The sequence below is a fragment of the Bactrocera oleae genome, chromosome 6 (genome assembly GCF_042242935.1).
Source record: "Bactrocera oleae isolate idBacOlea1 chromosome 6, idBacOlea1, whole genome shotgun sequence".
NCBI lineage: Eukaryota > Metazoa > Arthropoda > Insecta > Diptera > Tephritidae > Bactrocera > Bactrocera oleae.
The window spans coordinates 73,009,008-73,031,269 of record NC_091540.1 but is presented as its reverse complement, the minus strand read 5'-3'; the positions used below and the strand labels follow the sequence as shown (position 1 = coordinate 73,031,269).

General features: G+C 39.5%; 1 protein-coding gene across 6 annotated transcripts; it reads left to right on the top strand.

Annotated features, from left to right (window-relative positions):
* The first annotated feature begins 3,494 nt into the window (after window positions 1–3,494).
* Window positions 3,495–21,341, top strand: ect (ectodermal). 6 transcript variants are annotated; one of them, XM_036364027.2, is made up of 8 exons: window positions 3,496–3,741; window positions 11,487–11,713; window positions 12,563–12,739; window positions 12,878–13,117; window positions 13,736–13,840; window positions 19,218–19,464; window positions 19,949–20,681; window positions 20,821–21,341. In XM_036364027.2, exons 2-8 carry the CDS (start codon window positions 11,491–11,493, stop codon window positions 20,968–20,970), a joined length of 1,875 nt encoding a protein of 624 aa, XP_036219920.2. In that variant the 5' UTR covers window positions 3,496–3,741; window positions 11,487–11,490; the 3' UTR covers window positions 20,971–21,341. The 6 variants fall into 6 exon arrangements, with proteins under 6 accessions (XP_036219916.2, XP_036219924.2, XP_036219920.2 ...); XM_036364023.2 differs by having other exon boundaries at window positions 3,495–3,741; window positions 12,878–13,840; XM_036364025.2 differs by having other exon boundaries at window positions 12,587–12,739; window positions 12,878–13,840.
* The last annotated feature ends 921 nt before the right edge of the window (window positions 21,342–22,262 follow it).

Below are 22,262 nucleotides of genomic sequence, written 5' to 3'. Positions count from 1 at the left end.
GATGAGGCTACATTCACAGTCGGCAATTTACGCGCTTAAAATGGGTCCAAAATCCATTTAAAATGGTTTAATTTTAATTACCAGCGAGAAGTCGGTGTGCAACGGGCACCGGATCCGACGTCTCCGCCTTCTGTTTACTTTTCACTCTCTGCTCATCAAACGACCCAATAAATCAGCACAAATTCTGAAATGGCATGACCCTCCTCCACCTCCCGGCTGGTCGCTAACATCGCGATCCGCGGTATGCATTGCCGGCCCGAGCTTCAGCCTGTTGCATTTTTTATCCACACAAATAGCTTCCCACCAAGCGGGCTACCGCTTACGGCAGTAAGTGTGTGTGTGTGTGTGCTTGAACATGTTTGTATGTGTGTGTGCAGGCAGGTGTGTCTAGAAGCGGCGATGGCTTGGTTGATGACTGACAAGTTCAGGCCACCTGCTCCCGTCGTCGCTCTCGCTTCATCATCTTCAATTCTCAGGTTACTATTGCTCCCGTTAGGGGTAAATAAATCACTGAACCGTAAGTTGACAGACTGCTTGGTGGCAGTCTGTCATTTTTGCTAATTAATTTAATCGTAGTGACACATACAATGGCTTTTCTTTTTTTTCCCGCTCGTTTGTGCGCTGCGCTCCGCTGATTTTGGTGGCAGATTGCAGAGCGCGTTTGACTTGCGGTTACAATTTTGTAGGTCAGTAGCACCAGCACCAGCTCCAGCAACGGCACCACAAACATCTCCACTAACTTTTCGCGGTTAATTACCGTAGTTTTTCTCACGGAACGAACGTCATGAAGAATAAAGTGTGAATAAAATATATTGTATAAAACACAAGATTTAGAAATAAGAGAGAAGGGAAGAAGAGAAGCGTATATTTTGTAATCACAGCACAATTGCTGTGGTTTTAAACGCAACTTTAATCTTAATAACTGTATTTCAGTTGGATTCGGCAGTGAGCTGAATATGTGAATTGAGATATGTTACCGCACGAATTGAAGTACAGTTTCATAATCATTAATGAATAAAAAAAAATACTATTATTGCATTATTATATTTCATAAGGACCACAGATAATGTAAATATCATGGACTCAGTTACCTTTTATAATAAGATGTGGAACCTACAACTCCAGTCGCGTCCACACTCCCATAACAGTTGAGTTTCGTTACTAAAAGGAGTCTACATTTTTTACCGATTGCTATTTCCGATTCCAGTATTTCCTGAAACTATCCGTTCTTAATGCTGGAAGATTTGGTAATAAGAAAACCTATGACCACTGTATGCATACACACACGTGCACATCGTGACACGTGACTGCGAAAGTCAGCGTTCAGCGTTTAGTTAAATAATGGAAAGTTAGATAAAATTAATCCAGTACTTAAAATAATTTTTAATTGTCCACACACGCGTGCCAGTTGATCTCGGTGAAAAAGCGAAAATTTATCACAATATTTTGTGCAGTTGACGGCAATGAAAGTAGAAAACTTTACGCGAGAGCTATCAAGTTACGTTTTCGTTTCCATTGTGTAATGCTGCAAAGCGGTTTGGTTTTACAATGAGCGCAATACAATTATTAGAAAGAGAGTTCTGCATTCGACAAATTGTTTATTTCCAATGCGAAACTGACTGGCAAGAAATTGCCGAAAACTTCCACCAGGGAACGAAGTTGGATGCAAAAGCCTCTGTATGCATTTACTTGAGTGGACTAGAAGGTAAGTAACCCGTTGACCCGCTGCTGGTTTAGGACTGCATGAAAAACTGTTAAAATGGTTTTGCTGAAATTGCTGTCGTGAACCCTCGCCCCACCCACTGGCCTGTCCATTTGACACGAATACTTTAAATGGCAAAAGCTTGCATTGACTCTGCAGAAAGAAGCATGACAAGAACAAAAGACTACAAGACATTGCTTATGCAAATGTGTTTGTGCTGGGAAGGCATGCTGGTAGTACCTCCAGAGAGCAAGAAAAACACGTTTTATTGCAAGTTTTGCTAAAAATAGAGGAAAATCACATGAGTTGGCCTAGCAATTTGCGTGTGTGTATGTGTGTGTGTGGCAGAAAATGCCAAAGCAAAATATCGTAAAGTGTAAAGAGCAAATATACATGGGAAAGCAGACTTTTATTTTAATAACTGCACTTTGCAGTAGACATGCTATCACACATCAGCGCTCACGAACCCGTCGTGTTAGTGCCGGGCGGTGCGGTTGGCATTTGCTTGTTCTTCTGTAGGGCCATTCATTCTTTAAATTGGCAGTGAACTTGCAAGTTGGCTGCTTGTCTGCTCGTCAAGCGTACAGTCCGCACTTGAGGCACGCCCATGCTTCTTTTGCCGCCATCTAGTGGCGTGATTCTATGCATTCACCAATAGTCAGTCCAGCTATGTGAAGCTAAATTTGAAGGTGGTGGTTGACCATTCAAACTCACTGCTGGACTCCTATGAAAATATAGTAAGACTTAAAATGCCAGCTGGGCATCCGCCAATAACCCGGTCAATCAAGTCATGTACTGCTCCAAGCCTTGCTATACTCAACTGACTAAGAAGTTTTTGCGTGCGCTGACAATCGGGCTCTTTCTACTCTTTCTACTCCTTCTACATATGCTACCTTCTAAGCTTGTATGAGGCAAACGCTATTGAAACAACTTTTGATATTAGTAAGTACTGGGATTGAATGTAGTGCGATTAGACATGACCAAATAACACCGAAATGATATTCAAGAGCAGATATGCACTACCTCAATTGATATACGCGTGTTTCTAGCTTTTTGGAACCTAACTTATTCACGCTGGACTCGCACATATGTGCGAAAGCCAACGATTTCTCTTTGTTTACTGGCGCCATAATAAGTGATGTTTGTTGTAATTATGGTTTCTGTAAATATGTAGCTTTTTATGTCAGAGGGATGTGCCTTACACACACATATATACGCATATGCAACTGTATAACTCACCTGGAATCATCTGCGATTTCCGCATGTAGTATACCCGTTTGCAATTAGGGAATTATTGCAAAAAAGACCATGTTGAAACACATATTGGCACAACATGAAGGAGAAAGTGATTGCAGAGTATTCGTAAAGGCTCACACAAGGTTGCATAAATAATTCTTATTAAAAAAGTGGGAACACTTTGAGATTACTTTATGAACAATTTCATGAAATAATATCATTGCAGTCTAGTTGCACTTATCATGCTCTCATGCCGCTGTGCGCTTCAGAGTTCCCCCGGTGTTAGTGTAAGACCGCATCATTCGCGTCTCCATTTCAGCGCGCAACATGCACTTAACTGTAAAATGTTGCTGATCAGACGCCAAGTCGGAAAGCCAATTATATTTACATCGAAGTGCTTAAGCCGCCGCTGCCGACGCCGTTGACGCTTGTGCGAACCCAAATAGCAAGCGGCCGAACTGCGGCAAGGTGTGAAGTGCGCCAGCAAAAAAAGAAAATCAACACCTTGGCAGCGGTGAAGGCATAACGAGCGTGGTGTTATGGTAAATCAAATTACGAACACCGATCAGTTGCAGACTTAAGCTCGTGTTGAACAGTTGTGCGCATGCTCGTCGCGTCGCTAACAACAAATCGAATACTCAACCAACAATAAGCCTGAAGTAGCCAATTGGATAATTCAAAAACGAATAAGCGTCGAAAAGAAGACGCGTTACGTTACTTACTTACACACATACGCGGTATTGTTGCTGTCTACTACGCACAAAACACACTCGATCGTTGTGGTAACCAGTTCCCGAAGAAAGGTAAAGAGCTACATACTTACAGCAGCGACAGCAAGAAAGTCTAATTTAAATATACGCACACACAGCTACACACACATACATATACATATATACTGTTTGAAAACCAGCTGCGCAGTCGCAGTCAACTCGGTTGGCTAAAAAGCAGTAAAAACCGTAAGAGAAAACTTTTACTGACGTTAGTCGTGCGGCAATCGGCCAAGAGTGCAGTGTTTGTGGCAAAGGTTTAACAGTTTTCAAAAACCACACGAGTGATAAGCTTTAAAGCCATATTGACCCAAAACAATAGTGCTTTTTCGTAGAAGTTTAAGCGGGTAATATTTTCGATTAAAGGAAATTTTTGTTGTGAAATCGGCTGCTATCGACGATTTTCCGTAATCCACAGTTTGAATAAATACAATTAGGAGAAAGGTAGATATTACAACATATTTGAGCTGATTAAGAAAGCTACTGAAAAAAATTAGTGAAAAGGCATTGTCACAAAAAAACGTAAATACACAAAAACAAATGTTTTGAAATGTTTTGGAAAATGTTTCTCAATGTACAATATTTATTGACGTGATAAAAGAGACTATCAAAATAACATCTTAAATGCAGTAATAATTAATATTTGCCTACTATGCTGAATTAGAATAAATTACAAACCTTTGGTGGGCCTTGTCGATTTTTTTTTTCATTATTTTCCACTTGTACTGCTTAAGTGCGCTTAAGTTTATACACGTGCTAAAGTAAATTTCGAACACATGTACATACTTATGTGCACTACCCGCGGGGGGCACTTTCGACCACGTTCAAGCCATCACAAACGACTCAAAACGACACAGATATACAATTACTTAAAACGCTCGTAAATAACCTAGCGAAATGGAATTCCGAATCGCTTATGCCCATAAAAATACACACACAGAAGTCTGCACATTTATGAACGTACCAAGAGGAATTGTAAAGTCAGAAGAAAGTGTTACGAATTGGGTGCGTTCGAACTGGTTCGATAGACGAAAGAAATGCTCTTCACAGCACTCAAGTCCAAGTGCATGACCATGTTTCTACTTATGTAAGGTTTGTGTGGAAGTTTGCGGGCTTTCAACTCATTAGCGTGCTGAGCATGCGCGACCACAGTGCCCCATAACGCCATTGCCGGTTAGTGTACGAAGTTGTCAATGGGCGACGCCTGCCATACGGCGTTGACCGTCAATACTGACCCACTTTTCACGAAATTGCATAGTTTTTTTAATTTTTTATATTTGCTATTATTGTCGTATTTAATGAAATTTAAAGGGTTGCGTTAATTTTACTGAATTCGTTCTTCGGGCACTTTCACGAACCACACTTGGAACGGTCTACATAAATATATGTATGTGTATAAATTCATATGAATGTATTGTATATCACTAGTGATTCTAGAACATCAAATGCCTTATAAATAAAATATTCGTACGTGTTATATACCGTAAGTGGAACTCAGGGCAGAAGACGATTTGAAGAAACTAAAAAAACGAAGCATTGGCAAAAAAACTTTTTATGCAGAATTTCGACACCATGGACCGTGGCATGGATAAGTACTTCTATAACGGCGTATATGTGAGCAACAGGTTCCGCGATTTTTACTACCAGGCTTGCACTTAGCAGCCACTCAGCCACTCTCCAAATGCTCTTTTCATTCTTTAGCTCTTGCATTAAAAGTTTCTCAGCTGAAGCATGCATCGTGTCGTTATTTTTTTAAAGCTTTGCTCGTATTTGTTCGTTCAAAAAGGGCGCGAAATAAGTAGTCATCTTAATTTCGCTATACAAACAATGGCCAAGCTTCAATTCCTGGCGTCCGTCTCGCACGGCTTAAGACAATTCAATTTCTTAAGTTGTGCTTCTTTTGTTGTTGCCACTTTAGTTGGTCGTGTGCAGTTGCAGTTGACCCACATTTAAGAAGTATATATGGTCTTATGAACACACATATGTGCGAACAGTTGTGAAAGTACAAATCTACCAACAGCGAGTCTTTTCATGTGTTACAATTATTTGTATTGCCACTCAAGTGCGGAGCTAAGAATTTTTCCGTCAGCGCGCCGTTGGCTAAATGTACTCACATTCTTCACGCTCGCTTGGCTTGTATGCGGTCTAGATTTTAATGTTTAGGCAGCTTCAACATCTTAGTTAGCGAACCCACAAAACAAAGCGATTTACTTAGGCAGTGAAGCGATCAAATGTACGAGTAAATATGAATGCTGGTTGCCAAAGAAAGTTTATTTCTACCTTTAGAGATTCAAAAACTGGCATATAGAAGGCAATAGTGTGATCCTATTATATTAGATTCCTTTTTCGAAGGAAGCGCCTTAATCTTAAAAAGATCTGTTGACACAGTCAAAAGCCCGAAGTGCCGTTTGAATAAAAAGAGTTCTTGGACACAGCGCTATGGTTTCTTTAGTGATTACCAGTAGGAGTATAGATTTACTGGCATCCTCCATATACCTGAGGAGCTTCAATTGTTTCACTTTTCTCCGTTTGCAGCCATAATTCCTGGGGCCCAGCGCATTTCTCAGCTTTATTATGCACCCAGTTTACAAACGAATGTAATGTATGCGCACATTCGCTTATCGCCGGATCGCTTACTGAGAGAGTGTGTTGGAAGATTCACATTAAGTGCACTCGCTTCGCAATTTGAACTTGCTTCCCCGCACAAACAGAAGCTGCGGGGCGTCGGAGCGAACTTTGTGGAATACGAAATTTGGTACTTTGCGTATGATATACCTATAACCCTAACTGTTTATGCTTCTTTTGTTGAGCGCTAGTGTGGGGGGTAATGAGTAGACATGTGAGAGAAAAATGCGCAGAATTTCTGTGGTTCGTGTGCATTTTTTGTAGCGCCTCAGAATCTTAATGAGCAACAGGGGCAAAAAGTGCAAAAATGGCATAAAATGAACAACTTATTGAGAAGAATTGGTGTTAAATGAAGAAAGCGGCAACTTTCTTATGATTCAATGAAAGGCATATTAGGGTGTGTCTTATTTGTGCTTGAAGTTTCCGTTAACTGAGAGTTAAGAATATCTCCCAGTGAAAATTTTCGAAGCGAAGTTTTAGAGCATGAAGACCCTTTAAACAACAATGAGTAGACATGTGAGAGAAAAATGCGCAGAATTTCTGTGGTTCGTGTGCATTTTTTGTAGCGCCTCAGAATCTTAATGAGCAACAGGGGCAAAAAGTGCAAAAATGGCATAAAATGAACAACTTATTGAGAAGAATTGGTGTTAAATGAAGAAAGCGGCAACTTTCTTATGATTCAATGAAAGGCATATTAGGGTGTGTCTTATTTGTGCTTGAAGTTTCCGTTAACTGAGAGTTAAGAATATCTCCCAGTGAAAATTTTCGAAGCGAAGTTTTAGAGCATGAAGACCCTTTAAACAACAGCAGTTTCCTCGCTTTATCCGCTGAAGACTTCTTCAATGTGCATCGGTAATACTTACGCGACAAGTGTTCTTCAAAGAATTGTAGTGCCCCGGCGATGCGTGCATGTGTTCAACTGGGCTATTATGTTAGTATGCATCTTTCTGTATTTGTTCGCATGTAAAATGGCGCGTTTATTTATTTTTCACTTGTATTCCGCACTGCCATTGCTGTTGTTGTAATGCATTTTAAGTTTAACAAGCAAGGAACAAGCACAATTTGCAGTTTCATTCACGCTTCTTACACAGACACCGTACGCAGCACTCCAGGCGCTTCCACGCTCGGCACCCTCAACGCCGCACATTGCTTATTTGAAACTTTGCTGAGACGGCGGTGTTGTGCTGACATTGCGTATACGCCCAAGTGTCCCAACTGTGTAACAAAAGTTTTCTTTGTCTTATTTTCAGTACTTTGATTTTGTTCTTTTGGGTTTTGTGCAATTTTCGCACACATCTACACACATACGCACACACACATAATGACGTACACAGATACCGACTTGTTTAACCCACTTTACTGCATACATCCGCGCACATACAAGTATACAAACTTGGTTAAAGTGAGCAAGTGTGTGTGCGAGCGTGGCGTTATCTACACCCAAATCGACGCTTGCACTTTCCAAATTGTTGTTGTTTTAATTATAGTGTTTACACTATGCTTCAGCAACGATGACGACAACAATGAAAACAACAAGGGACTATAAATGATGCATGCAACGACAGTGCACGCCTGCAACATGCCATTTACGGTATTTGCAAGTGGCGTAAGAGTCTCAACGGCAACATCAGAGGCTAAAAGTATCAACGTAAAATGGAACGAAAACAACAGAAATAAACATCATAGAAGCCAACAACAACAGCAAGCACATCAACAACCATTTTCACCTTAATTCCCGCAACGTGTGTCCGCATTCCGTGTCGTCAATGTGCGCCAACACCAGTTGACAGCGACACAATGGCGAAGCCTGCTGGCTGCTGCCTGTGGCCCCTAGCAAATTATCAAATTCTGCAGGCGCCAAACTCATTGCTGCAACCACGATTCGCTGCGATCGCCATTCCCATTGTCATTATTCGCGCTCCATCAACACAAGACGAGAGCCGATGACGCGGTCGCTTTATCTATCGCAGGGGCGACGCAATGGGTTGCTGCTTTAAGTGCCATTTTACTAGCGCCACACCTTTGCTCTTGGGTGTCGCGCGGAAGGCAGACTTCTTAACTCCAGCATTTGCAAAACAAGTTCATCGATAGCTATTTACAAGGGAATAAGTTGAAAGAGCGGGGCGTGTGACTGTGCTTAAAATAAATATCATGAAATAATACCGTTAACAAGTGCGAGACTTAAAGTTTTGCAATAGTTTCAAGTCCATCAGGCATCACATGATGCAATTCCGTAAAAAGTTTCGCCAATATCGACATACTTTGCAGGAGACAATACTCTATACATTTTCGTTTGATTTTGTGCTCTATTGTGGCTTTTTGCTTAAAGGATTAGTGGCTGTGGAATCTAATGGCCCTTTAGAAAGAATTTCTTCGCTATTTATCGAAAGGCTTTGGGGTGTAGGGTGTACTGACAATTTGTTATGCAACGACAATAGTGTTTTTTTTTAATTTAAAATCCAAATACATAATTTTTTAAAATAATTTTGAAAATCTGCAAAGTTTGAAAGGCTTTGTGCACAGAAAGTTAAACATTATGAGTGAATTAGTTAAATGAAAAGCGAATTATATTGCGAAACTTATTTTGAATTTTCCTATAATCTGCGGTATCTGTGGTTTCCCCTTTCCTTAAACACGCACTTGCTATCTGCGATTATATCAATTAATTTTAGTGCTCCAGGTCAAGTCAATAGCAGATACCGAATTTTATAGCTGTAAACTAACGCTTGGTCCATTTGTGCCAGCAGCGCTCCAACCGCAAGACTTGCTCGGTAAACTTTTCTAATATACTTTTATTTTAAAACATACCGAAGAGTGCCTGTCGCACAACGGTCCGCACCACTGCATGCGCAAGCAGATACTTGAGTAGTAAAGCACTTTATATTGAACTGCACGCAATATTATTAAGAGTCTCTGATACAAAACAAACGGCGAAGTTGTCAGGAACATTGTCCACTGCAGCTGCCTCTGCACAAGCATGCCAGTGGCATCCGCGCTGATAGTGGATGTGCAATATGTGCACACACATAGACCCGCGCACATGTACGCAGGAAAGTTACAGTAAGTGGTAACAGTTGGCTAAGTTTCCTAAGCATCCGATGGTGGGAGTCGCCCTCGCGTGACTCAACTAAGATGCGGCTGCAACGTTTTGTTGGGTGTGTGTCACTGTGTGAGCACATATATTGTAGTATTAACGGTTTTAGTAGGTACTTGGCTTTTCGAGTTTTGTTTTGCTGAAACTCGCATGTTTTTGTGTTGTGGAAGATGGCATCTCAAGCAACTCGTGACACACACACACGTCTTTATAGGGAAATACTTCCAAATGTGCGTATGTATATACTTGCTGTATGCATATATGTATGAGTGTGTTTAAGTTCAAATTGGTATTACAACTTTGTCAATTAGCTTAAGATGTAGCGTGAAAAACTTAAATTTAACAAAAAAGTGGCACCGTTTCTCGACACCAAAAGCGATGCAGCTTTTAACAAGCTCAATTAACGTATATAAAAAGTCTCACACACAAATAAACTAGAGGCCTTATGAAGTTTCCCTGGCAGAAACCAGTTGCAATAAGTAAACTGAACATGTGTAACATTGAAGATTATCCAACCCAAAGCACATAATTACCTCAAAGCACACTTGTGAGGGGTATACGCAATTTAAACGAGCACCAAAAAGAAGGATTCCGATTTCGAAGGAAAATTTACTTCATTCAAACTACTGTATATAAAAATGCAAAAACAAAACAAACAACAGGGTGAAAATATTTGGCACTAATTGGCTTGCAAGCCTAAAGATCTCACTTACAATATGATATAAATGGTAATGTAAACGCGTATGGATTTTCGAAAACGTCCGATACTTTTTAGCTAACGACGGTTTTCTCTTATCGCTGCTAACTGCAAAACAACAAAAACCATAGGCCATGGACTTTCACTTCTTTCAAGCCAAGCGCCGAACATCAACAACAACGAAAGCCAGTTCTGCCAGTTTCTCATGTCACTTATGCACATACATACATACATATGCACCTATAGACATAAACATACATATGTGCATTAATATGCATAGATGTATACATAGATATAAGCATTGCCAACCATTTATGCCGGCGTTGAGGCCACTGATGTTCACAACATAAAAAGTGTAAGCGAGTTGAGGTCGATATAGACACACATGTGTGTGTGTGTGTAAACAGATTTTATGTAAATGCCAATCATATTTAAGTCCTAATTGCCATATCAATTCAATTGTAATTTGATAAATGCTTTGGTTTTCATTTCACTTTTCTGCCGCGTTGCCGCAAGCAGCGTTGACTGCAAAACCATTGCAACAACAATATTCATTAACACACACACACTCACTCACATTCCAGCGCTTGTTTGCTTTTATTCGTGTTCATGTTTTAAAAGAAAGTCGCCCGATTGCACACGGAGTAATGCACTCGCATACCGAATGCATGTGTGTGTGTGTCAAATATGTGGTTTTTGAGGCACTGGGCCAAGTGGCAGCAGCAAATGTGTGTCAGCACCGATGGAGGTGCGCGATAAAATTATTGAGCGAAAAGTTTTTCGTAAACAATTGATAATTCCGGAAATATCCGCGCGCTCTTTAAAGCCCCACAATGCAAGTCTACAACTCTTAATATAATGACAGGCATTGCTTTATACACTACTTCTTGAATTTATATTATAATTGAGGTCTGAGCAGCAAATATTGTAAAACGATGTTCTAGAAGTGACCGAATTTATTGCAAATCGTTGGTGAGGTGGCAATGCCCTAGAACGTTGTATTCAGGTCAGAATATCGCAAACCGAAATGGTTCACCGCTTCCGCACTGCGAAATGTATAAAGGAGCAAGGGGGTGAGCTTGTCGTGACAAATAGGTGGATAGGTGGTACATATGACAAGTGCATGACAGAGCAGCAATTAAATGGTACACCTGTTCGGTATTGAATTTCAATGCGTATCGACAACAGTCGACTGAGGGTAACGCCTTTATTAGCCAAAGAGGTCACGCCATATTTGTACACAAGTTTACATAAAATCTGAAAATTAAATTCAAATAGTACGATCATCTCAAACTCGCTTTGAGAAACTTTTTCTATTGGTATTAAGGTAAAAATTTAAAAAACTTTTCTCTTTCCTTCTTGCAGCACCATGAAATTCGTCCTACTCCTGTGTATTCTTAGCGCTGTGCTGCTACAAATTCAAGCCTCCCCCGTTCAGTTGGTCGAGCGCCAGGAACGCGCCATTGCGCGGCAGCAGGCTGTCAATGATGTGGCGCCTGCCGCTGCGCCGGCTGATGACGACGATGATGACGATGACGATGACGATGATGATGACGAGCCCGATCTAGGAGATCTCGTGGACGATGACGATGGTAAGTGTACGCAGAAGCTAGGTTCTTCACAACTATCAGACTCACACTTTCTCAACACTACACAATAACTTCACGAACAAGTATTTACATATTTAGTTTTCGCCTTAGCAAACAAGTAAATTGAATGTAGCAATTTGCACTTTCTCCACCTGCACCCTCTCAAATGGACTCTACTGCAGCACTTTAGCCTTCATCACCTCTTCTCCAACTGCAATGAAGACCGCTGACGACTTCGTTGACTTTTCGTAAATTGGTTTGTTTGTTTTCATCGTTTGGTTTATTCGTTTCTATCCGCTTTTCGATTTATGTTCTGTTTTTTGTTGTCGCTTTCGCCTTTTTGTTTTCGCTTGTGTTCCTTGTTGCTATTTTTGTTGTTGTAAGCAAATGCCAGCATTGTAACAGCAATGACCACTTGCAACATTTGTACAATAGTTCTCGAGTGTTATTGTTGTTATGCTTCACCCATTCTCACACTGATTGTGTGCTATTGTCAACTCGACTTTCAACTTTAAACTGAATCAACTCAACTGAACGGAACCGCACTGATCTTTAACTAGCGCAATGTAGCACCACCACCAGCACCATTTCCATCAGCACCAAACTACTTCTATGCATGTATGTATGTAGCATCGTTTACAGCACTGCCACGATTTGTATGAGCACGCACCGCCACCTGTCAGTCGAGCAGCCAAAGCGCAGAGAGCGTAATTCAAGCGGAAGTCTTTCAGAGCTTGGCTTGGATGGCATTGACTGAATGAATTTTATTATCTGTTTGTTTACTTGTCTATAACAATTTTGTTTTTTTTCTTTCATGTGTTCTCGCTCTCTCTCGTATGTGTTTTAAAACAGTTGTATTTCTTTCGGGGCTTTCAGATGATGACGACGATGAGGATGAAGAGGATGACGATGAGGAGGACGACACACCGCAGGGTCAGGCGGCGCCAGCTGCCGCTGCTGCCAGCGATGATGATGAGGAGGATGATGATGATGATTACTTGGACCGCTTGTTCGATGATATTTTGGGAGGTGCGTACAACACCTATAAGTATAGTCATATGCTTCTATGGTTTTTTGTGGTTGCTAGACATTTAAAAGTAAAGCAACCAAACATAAAATGAACTGATTTTACCAAAACGTTACTCTTTTGTATGTGGCTTATTGCAGATGACGACGACGAGGACGATGACGATGAAGACACACCCGCCGTTGTCAGCGCTCCCGTTGCCGCCGCGCCCGCTCCAGCTGCCCCCATAGAGGACCTTGCACCAGTCGGTCAATCGGTTGTCAGTAGTGGTATCTCGGACGGTGTTGATCTACCCCTCGAAAGTGGCAATGCGGCCGATTCTGTAGCCGCTGGAAATGCTGCCGACGATGCCAATGCTGTCTTAAGCAACAACAACGAAGGTGAACAAAATGTTTTTTACGATGAAGAATTAAGTAGTAATGTTGTAGACGATGGCGGTAGTTTAGAGCCAATAATAGAAGAAGAAGAATTTGAGAGTAGTGTCGTTGATGGTAGCGATGTTGTTAGCGATAGCGATAGTAATGGTAATATTGCCTCCAATATTGCCGCACACATCACCAATACAGATACGCATCTCATACCGCATCTTACAAATACAAATACAAAACTCCATAACAGTCAGTCACCAATATCAACATCCACGCCACAGAAACTCAGTCAAATTCATACTCATAAAAAAAATTCGCTGAAAAAAGCATCCGCAGCTACAGCAGCAACATCAGCCACGCAAACAATAACAAAGCCAACGACTAATACAAAAACAAACGGTAGTGGTAGTAGTAGTCCAAATAAGAAGCAACAGCTGCCAGCGCCAAGCTTGGCTGGAGGAAGCGTTGCAGCTGCCGCAAAGCCGGTAGCAGCAATCGCCAAACCAGCGGCTGGCGCAGCAGCTGCCGCCTCGAATTTGAATAACAATAGTAATGTTGATAATGAGGATGATGATGATTACGATGAGGAAGATGATGATGATATTGATGATGGAGTCGCTGAAATTACAGGTGCCATAACAGGTGACGATGAGGAAGAGGACGACGAGGCCGACGATGATGATGACGACGACGACATCATCGGTGACAATGTCATTGAAGCAAGACGCGAAGCACGTGAGTCTAAAAATCAATCAGCCACTAAGAAACACGTAGCATCAGCTAAGGCCAAAAAATCAACAAGTGCTTTGAAGAGCAAAAAGGCGCTCAAACAATAATCAAGCCAATGAATATAGCGTAATTAACTGAATTTAATTAGAAAACAAAAGTAATGACAAAGGACTTGAGCTTACACACATACATTAACAACTATTAAATTAAATCGAAACATAACATAAACTGCTTTCAGAGAAACCGCGAGAAGACTCTCCGATTTGAGATGAATTTTTGTTACACTTTGTCGCATTACAAATTCTAGAACAACAAATTTGCTTAGAACTTTCCTTACGTTTTGTTTCTGCTCCTAACATTTGAGTTCATGAGAGTTTAGTGCTAGTCAAATTAACCGTAAACACATTGCACTGTGGCACAATTCTATACTCAGCAGCCAACTAAGCTCAAAATTCATTATTGAAAAGTACACTTAACTGTTAAAAAAAACGGCAACAAAATAGCTACACTACATTACTAAATTACGTTTTTATTTATCGATGACGTTTAAAGAGCTGCTTGTTCATACACTGCACTTGTTCAAAAAAAATAAATAAATAAGAAAACAAAAGAAATCAATTATGATAATGTGTAACTAATAGTTTTCCAGCATAAGCGAAAAATTGTAAAAATGCTACAGAAACAACAAAAAATTTAATATTATGAGCATTATTTGTATGGATGGTGGGAAATCGACTAAGAGCCACTGGTTTAGCCACCAGTGTTAGCTAGTTAGTCGCTTTTCCGCGCCAACAAACAAGAGAAAACTAAATTATAGTAGAAAGTGTAATATTTTAGTTCGTAGGTTAATCTATTTATTTTTGTAAATTATTTATTTATTTATTTATTGTTTTTCCTCTCTAAGCCTTTAAGTACACATTGTCTGTCTATTTGCTAAACTAAATGAAAAAATACTAAAAATAGTAATTGTAGTTTGTAATTTCTGTGTAAATCGTAAAAATTGTATTGGTTCCCAACTATTTCACTATCATTCATGCATTTACACCTATATCACCAAGTTCATTACGAAAACCGTTACACAATGGTTGTTGTATGAAACGCATTTCATCATTCATCTTTCTGCGCTCGTCTCGCTAGCTTGCTCACACTCTTTGGGCTCCTCCTTCTATGTAAAGAAACCTATCACTTTCACTTGCTCACACTTTCACACGCTTCTCCCCCGCACCCGAGTCGGCTATTGCTGACAATACGCTCTCTAATAATACCAAAGGTAAACCACAAGCGTTGTGGTTAGTAATGGCAACGAAGAGTGGAAGTGGGATGTTGGTTCGGATGCCAAGACAACGCTTGAACAAATTCAAACAGCACAGCATGCCAAGTACATACATATGTACATACATAACCGATCGGGCTTGCCCCTAATCATACATGCCAACAATAAATTGCAAATGCCACACAAGCAAAATCCCAAAAAAATTAAAAACAATTATTTACAAAGCAAAGAAGCTTTACAACGTAATAGAACCCCTATCCACATACATTGCAGGCGAGCGCAGCACATTGCCCCAAACAGCGATTCCAAAGCCAGAAAAGCAAAATACCAGCTGGAATCAGACAATTATTTAGCAACACTTCAAAACAGAGCAAATAATATGAAATGAGATAAGAACAATTCATTTATAACGAGAAAAGTAAATAAAAGTTAACTGAAAATATTGAGCTTCCGAGAAATCACAAAACCTGCGTTTTATTTTAACTAGCTGCGTATGTATGTATGTAATTATGGTAGGCTTGCATGCGAAACATTGAGTTGGTTTCAAGCTTTGATTGGCGCCAGAACCCTGCATTTGATACCAACCCACCATCAGCACTGTGGTTATGGGCATTAACTGTGGTGAATTGAAAGTAATTTATTATTTTAATTATTTTATTCTTTATTTATTCTTTTTAAACATCTTCTTCGATTTATTTTTCTTCTCACTGGGTTTACGGATTTTCATTAAAGATTTTTGTTGTCCTCTACAATACGTAACTGTAAAAAGTATAAAAAGTATTCTGATAAATGTAAATAAATCCTAGAAATGTAAAATTATACGTTTTAGGTAAACACGAAGTAAGTATTAAGTAAGCACCACATTAAGTCCTTGCTACACTCATTCTTATTTGAAATGTGCAACAGTAATTGTAATGGCTTTTTATTTTTTACCTACTGCTTTTTAGTTTTAAATAGTTCGGGACTAACAGGGTTGACGGTGTTTATAAAAACTCAATTTGACTGCCCCAAAAATAGTGTTCCTATGCCTCCGGAAGACAGTGGACAATCTTCACCAAGCTACCATAGTCAAAATGTTTTAGAAAATCAAAGATTATGAAGCTATAGGAATCTGTTTGAAATACTCTTAGCGCTTTAAGATAAAGTTATTTAAATAACAACAAGATGTGCTTCTGATTTCGCCTAACTTAATTTTTTAATAAAGCTCTTATTCAGCGTATGTTACACACTCTACCATATATTTGAATATATTCTAACGAAAGCTGTCGCGTTTTGCTTGGGTTTTCGCTTTGGAAGATTTTTTTCAACCCTCGCGGAAGAGAAAAAAAGTTGCTAATCTCCAGTTGTTTTCGCACACCGTGCCGGACCAATTTGTAAACAGGTAAAGCTAACACTCAACATATTTACAAGTCCAACCTGTGTTAGCTGTAATTTCTGGTTATTAAAAATTCTTTGCGAGAAGTTGATGATAGCGCGCTGAGCAAGCTCAAACAATTGAAATGAAAATTTAAGAAAACTTGCACTTTTGCTGATTGTTTGCAAATTTTATTGCTGTGGAAAGTTTTCCATTCCAAGAAATTTTTCCGTGTTGCAACAATGTTGTTATATTAGTAAAACTGCCATCGTTGCTGAGTGAAAAAGAGCAATTAAAAGTTTTTCACAACTGCCAATGAAGGTGAAGCATCAAATGTTGAGATCCTTGCTATACATATATTAAGGATGGGGTACAAGCATCTGGTAAACGATAAAAAATGAGAAAGAATTTGTGAAGCAAAGGAAAGCTTACTTTTCGGGTATAAATCGCTCGAGATTTTTTGCTCTCGTCAGCCGTTTTGCTTTCGTAATTACGCCACTATTTTAAGAACCGAGGACCTATAGACTTTAAATTAGCTAAGGTATATTTAATAGCGCTAAGTCACTTGTAGGAAACTTCTTATCTATTACTAGGGTAAGCTCTCCGTTATGTTAGAGTAGAAAGTAATAGATCACAAGAGTTCATTGAGTATCTGTAAAAGAGCTAATCATTACCGAGTTACATCTTGGATAACTCGAACAATGCGAAGCAACCTGGAGCTTTGTCAATAATCCAATTTTAACTGTAAAATAATTCTCTTAATCTTGTATGTGCCAAAGCCATAAATCTTACTTTGTTTATGTGTTTGTGTGTAATATTAAACGTATGCCATATATTTAGTAAACCAAGGAAAGCACTATGCTAGATATATATATATATAAGTATCTCACATAATTAAAACTGTGAATATAAATGTCTGCACATATTCCTCTCACTTAGTGCACAAATTTCATATTATCCCATTACACTTGTGTGGGTATAAATGCACTTGGGTTGGTTAAGCTTTATTCAAACGAATATTAAAAGTTTCATTCTCACTTTTGTGGAGTTCAGCAGGATTTGTTGCATGTTTCGCTCACGCAAAAACGACATTAATTCCGCATTTCAAATGCGTGCAAAATAATTCGCATAATCACTTTAGCACACACGCACACACATACTCGCAGACCAATACATGGACAAGATTATAATTATTCATAATTACATCAAAAGTTTCAATTTCCGCGCTGGCCATTGGTCACGATGGACTAACAAGCTCATATCACTGCTTCAATGGCGTTTCGTTTTAACTTTCTGTCGTTGCTGTTTAAAAGAGACAGGGAATAGAGGGGCCATCTAAGTGTGGGGAAGGACATTCATTTAATTTTATTCATACAAACATACTCGCACATATATACGAGTATATATAGGCTGATGTGATCGTTATTGCGTGCTAAGCTTGTTTTTTAAGGATACATTATGTTAATTAATATTTGCTGTGTGGCTTTACAGCTAGACTTTAGCTTCTGAAGTGGTTTCAGTTGAAGCACGAAGTCTTTTCAATTTGCAAATACTGACAGAAATTTCCCATTCTAGAACTGTGAGACTGTCAGGTTAGAGAATCGTTCTCTCTAGTTCTGTGTGTGTTCTGCTATCGATGCCTTTATTCATTTTACTGCTTTAAACAGCAACATGTTGAAGCATACAACTACAGTCAATTAGAAATGCTGAAGTCAAATGCAATTCCTCGTAGAAAATCGTAGATGCATCGAGTTATGATTTCTGTGAGATCGTCAATGTATCTGCTCCAACTCTTAGTTTAGAAAACGGTGTGGTTAGTGCAACCAGACACCGATTATTATACATTCCACCGTTGTGGTGTGAGTGTACACCACATAATTATAACTGTTTATACGAAAGTTCGCAGCTAATTATTTTTGTAGCTAATTTACTTATAATAATGCGATTTGCACAATGTCAGTCGCAGGCAGGGAGTCTCGCTTGCTTCTGGCCTCCAGCTGTGTACAAGCGAGCGAACTGCACACACAAACACACGTACACCTGCTTGTTTGTATAAAGATTTGCCTGCGCTTAGGTGTGTAGTGGAAAGTGGCTAGATCCTTTTAATAATGGCAGCATGCTAAACTGCTTCGACTTAATAATTCCATTGCATTAGCATATGTAGTTGCTTACGAGTGTAAACATGTGCTAATCATAATTAATTTAATGAGCAGAGGCTTATGGGGTTGGCAATGTGGTTCAAAAGCGTTGGTTAGTTAGTCATGGAGGATGGTTTGAATCTATGATATATGCAGCGCAAATATATTTTAGTTTTGAGGAAGATATAAAATATATATTTTTGTTTAAGCTCAAAACTCATACATCTATATTTATCGATTGGATCACGATTTATATTTTAGAGAAACATAGAAATTATCTTAACCGCTTAGATATTGAGTGGCTTTTAATCATAAGATTCATAACTGCCAAATATACGTAATTATTGCGCCAGACTAATCACTCCTTAATTAATAAACTGTTTAACGGCTTAATGTGCGCTTGGTTAGTGGCTTCCCAATGCTTTAAGTCAATACTAAATTGGTAGTGAGGTTAAGTGGCTATTAGCAGGTGACCGTCTCAACGAAGTGTGTGCTTACTAATTTTAGCTAACAAACGAAAATTATGAGTTATTGTAGCGCAGATACATGAACCCATATATTAAATTGAATGATTACATATTTGCAATACTAATCAGCTTGTCGCTCGTCGGTATTTAGGAAACCTGAAGAATAATATCATCGAAATGACCAACGACGCCTTCCAGGAGCGACACAATCAATTCATTGATTCGATATTCTCGCGCATCAATCGCATTGTGGCTGACAACTACGATCCGTTTGTAGTGCGCTTGCACGCCCGAGCGGCGACCAAGAAAACACCTAGCAGGGGCAGCTCAGCAGGAAATGCAGCCTCGGCGACGAAGGCGAAGCCAGCAAAATCGTCCATAACAACAAGGCATAAACTGTGAGTACTTGTATTGGCACTTTTACGACTTCAATGGTTTGGCTGATTGAGTGCTGCCACCGAATCGTGGCACAGCAAAACACACACATATACCTACATATGACCAGTAAGCAGTGTGGGACTTTGCCGATGTTGTGGTATCTTCTTAACTACTACTTTTAAACGTAGTCTTCACTATCGATTTTTTAGTCGATTTTTTAGAATTTTTCTCAAATTGTACTATTTTCCTAAGTCGTTCGTGCTAATTTAAAAAAAGTTGATTGGAGGTCTCAAAATCACAGTTTTGACTTTCTAGTTACAATTACGAGTACTTTGGGTGCTTACACTCACTCATTCGTTTTTAAAGTCCACATGCAACTCTCAATGCGGCCATATGTACACATATGAATGTGGCAAATTAAAGTCGCCTTCAAAGGACGTTGTCACCATTGAAATCAATTTCAACTCGATTGCTTCCACTCTTACCAATCGTTTGTATCCATAGAAAAAACACCAAATCAGAACCACGCGTCCTGGATGAAGAGCCACGCCGCATGGATATGAGCGACGCTAAGGCACAAAGCAAATTACAGGAGCAACTGCAGCAGTTACAATTACAGCAAGAGCAAAGCATCAAAGCAGTCGCCGCCGAGAAAAAAGCGGATGGCGGTGATGGAAAATTAGCGGGAAATGACGGCGACGCTTCCAACGCGGCTGCTACATTGCCGGAAATGCGCACCGTATTAAACGGGGAGGCCAATAAGGCTAACGCCAGCCCCGTTGGCACAAAGAAAACTTCAAACAAAGCACATAAGACACACACGAAAAAAAGTCAAGGCAATGCTAACAACCACAACAGCAACACTGGCACCAAACTAAAGCAGAATACTAAAAGTAACGGTAACAGCAACAACAACAATGCGCATGGTGCCGCCGGTAGTGGCAAAGAAGTTGAAAAGCTGCAAAAGGCCGAAGGCAGCCTCTCCGGTTTGGCTTCATTGAAGCGTGTGGGCAATGTGAAAGTGGTCGCCGATCCGGAAGGTTCCAACTCAACCATAAAGGCCAAATTCACTTTGGGTCCACTGACTTTGCGCGTAGAAAAGTCATTCAAACGCGGCAGTGTGCACAGTGTGAAGAGCGCTACAGCGCGCACCAACGAGATGATTGGCCGCATCAAATTCGGCGTCGTCAACGATCGCGCCACACTGATGTCCATCAAGGTGCAACAGCCAAAGCAGGTTGGTTGGGTAAACTGATATCGAATTCTGTTTTAACCATTTTGTATTAAGTATTATCCGAAACTATTATGCGCATAGTTCGCTTTTTCTGCAGTTAATTTAGGTATGTTAAATGATCTATTGTCTTTCTCTCTGGCAGGTGGAGGTGGAGAGCAAGGACAATCACGACCGCACACGCGAATTCGTTTGGCGGCGTACACCGAAAATCGCCAAATTAGTTAACGAAAAGCTGAAATTGGCCGCCGAGTCGCTTTTCACAACCCAAGGTGTCGAAGTGGTGAGGCTGTAGATGGCTTGCCGTCTTCGTAGTTAATTATATATAATTTTATGCAAATATTTGGGTGCGCGGTACTTATGCAGGTCGGCGACAGATTAGGTCGACAGTGTAGTTCTACCATATTCGATAAAAGCGATAACGAGATTATCTCTAACATTAATAAGTATAAGTATTTACAAATATTTCACCCTAATTTATTATTTATTTATTCATGAAATATTTATTTAGCAACATTTATTTATTTCGACATCGAGCTATATTATTTATTTAATTTATTCCTTTGAAGCTAATTATATTTAATAATGCTGTAAGAAAACATATGGAGATTCTGCTATAGCTTATGGAGACAAAATTCTAATAAATATAATGAATCCTTATTTAAATGTATTTGCTTTTATTAATTATCTCAAACCGTGAGTTATATAATAGACGTTCTAATTGAAGATTGAAAAGGTGTTTTAAAAGCTACCGACATATACACAAACAACGTTTCTATGATTATGACTAATCTTCTCGAAACTCACTTCATGAGTAATGAAGTATTATGCATTTGGATATACGGAATGTGGAGAAGGAGCTCCATATCTGGATAATGTAACGAAATCCAGATATTCACTTATTACAGTTCGCATCATCATGGGAAGTACTGCTGACACAGTGTAAAAATAGTTCGAAAAGATTGGTGAGAAAAATGTTTTAAGCGATCTTGAGGAGATTTAGCTAACTATTTATATGTAATTTATTATTAAAATTATTCGCAATCTATGGCGCTAGTGATTACGTAGGTAGTTTTAGATAATCTTGAAACCTTATTTGTCCAAGATATTGTATTAATGAAAATAAGTTCAGTTTCTTTTCTTGAAATTGCTAAGGGCTGAGGGCATTAATGTGGTAAGCTTAGTGGTCAGGTCTATATTATATTACCAAATTTTTTGTAGAAACCCAGAAAGAAAAATTTTTTATATTTCGTGAGTCAATAGATACACTAGATTTTTTGTCTTCCATGGATGCACGTACGTTGGCCTTAAACTGACTTTACTTTCCTGTATTGCGTTGTATTTTTTCACACAGAAATAATTTACTCCTTGCATGACCTTTATATGAACTAAATATTCAAGGACTTTTGGGTTTTTTTTCGGGTCGGAATCCATACGCGCGTGGGGTGTGCGTCATATGCAGTGTCAGCAGTGAGACCAACAGTAACAAAAGCTCTCCTGCAACTGCCGCAAACTGTAGTTTCGTATGCGTCGGGCGGTAAATAAATATGAGCAACGTACAAAAAGTGTGGATACTCCTAGAAACTG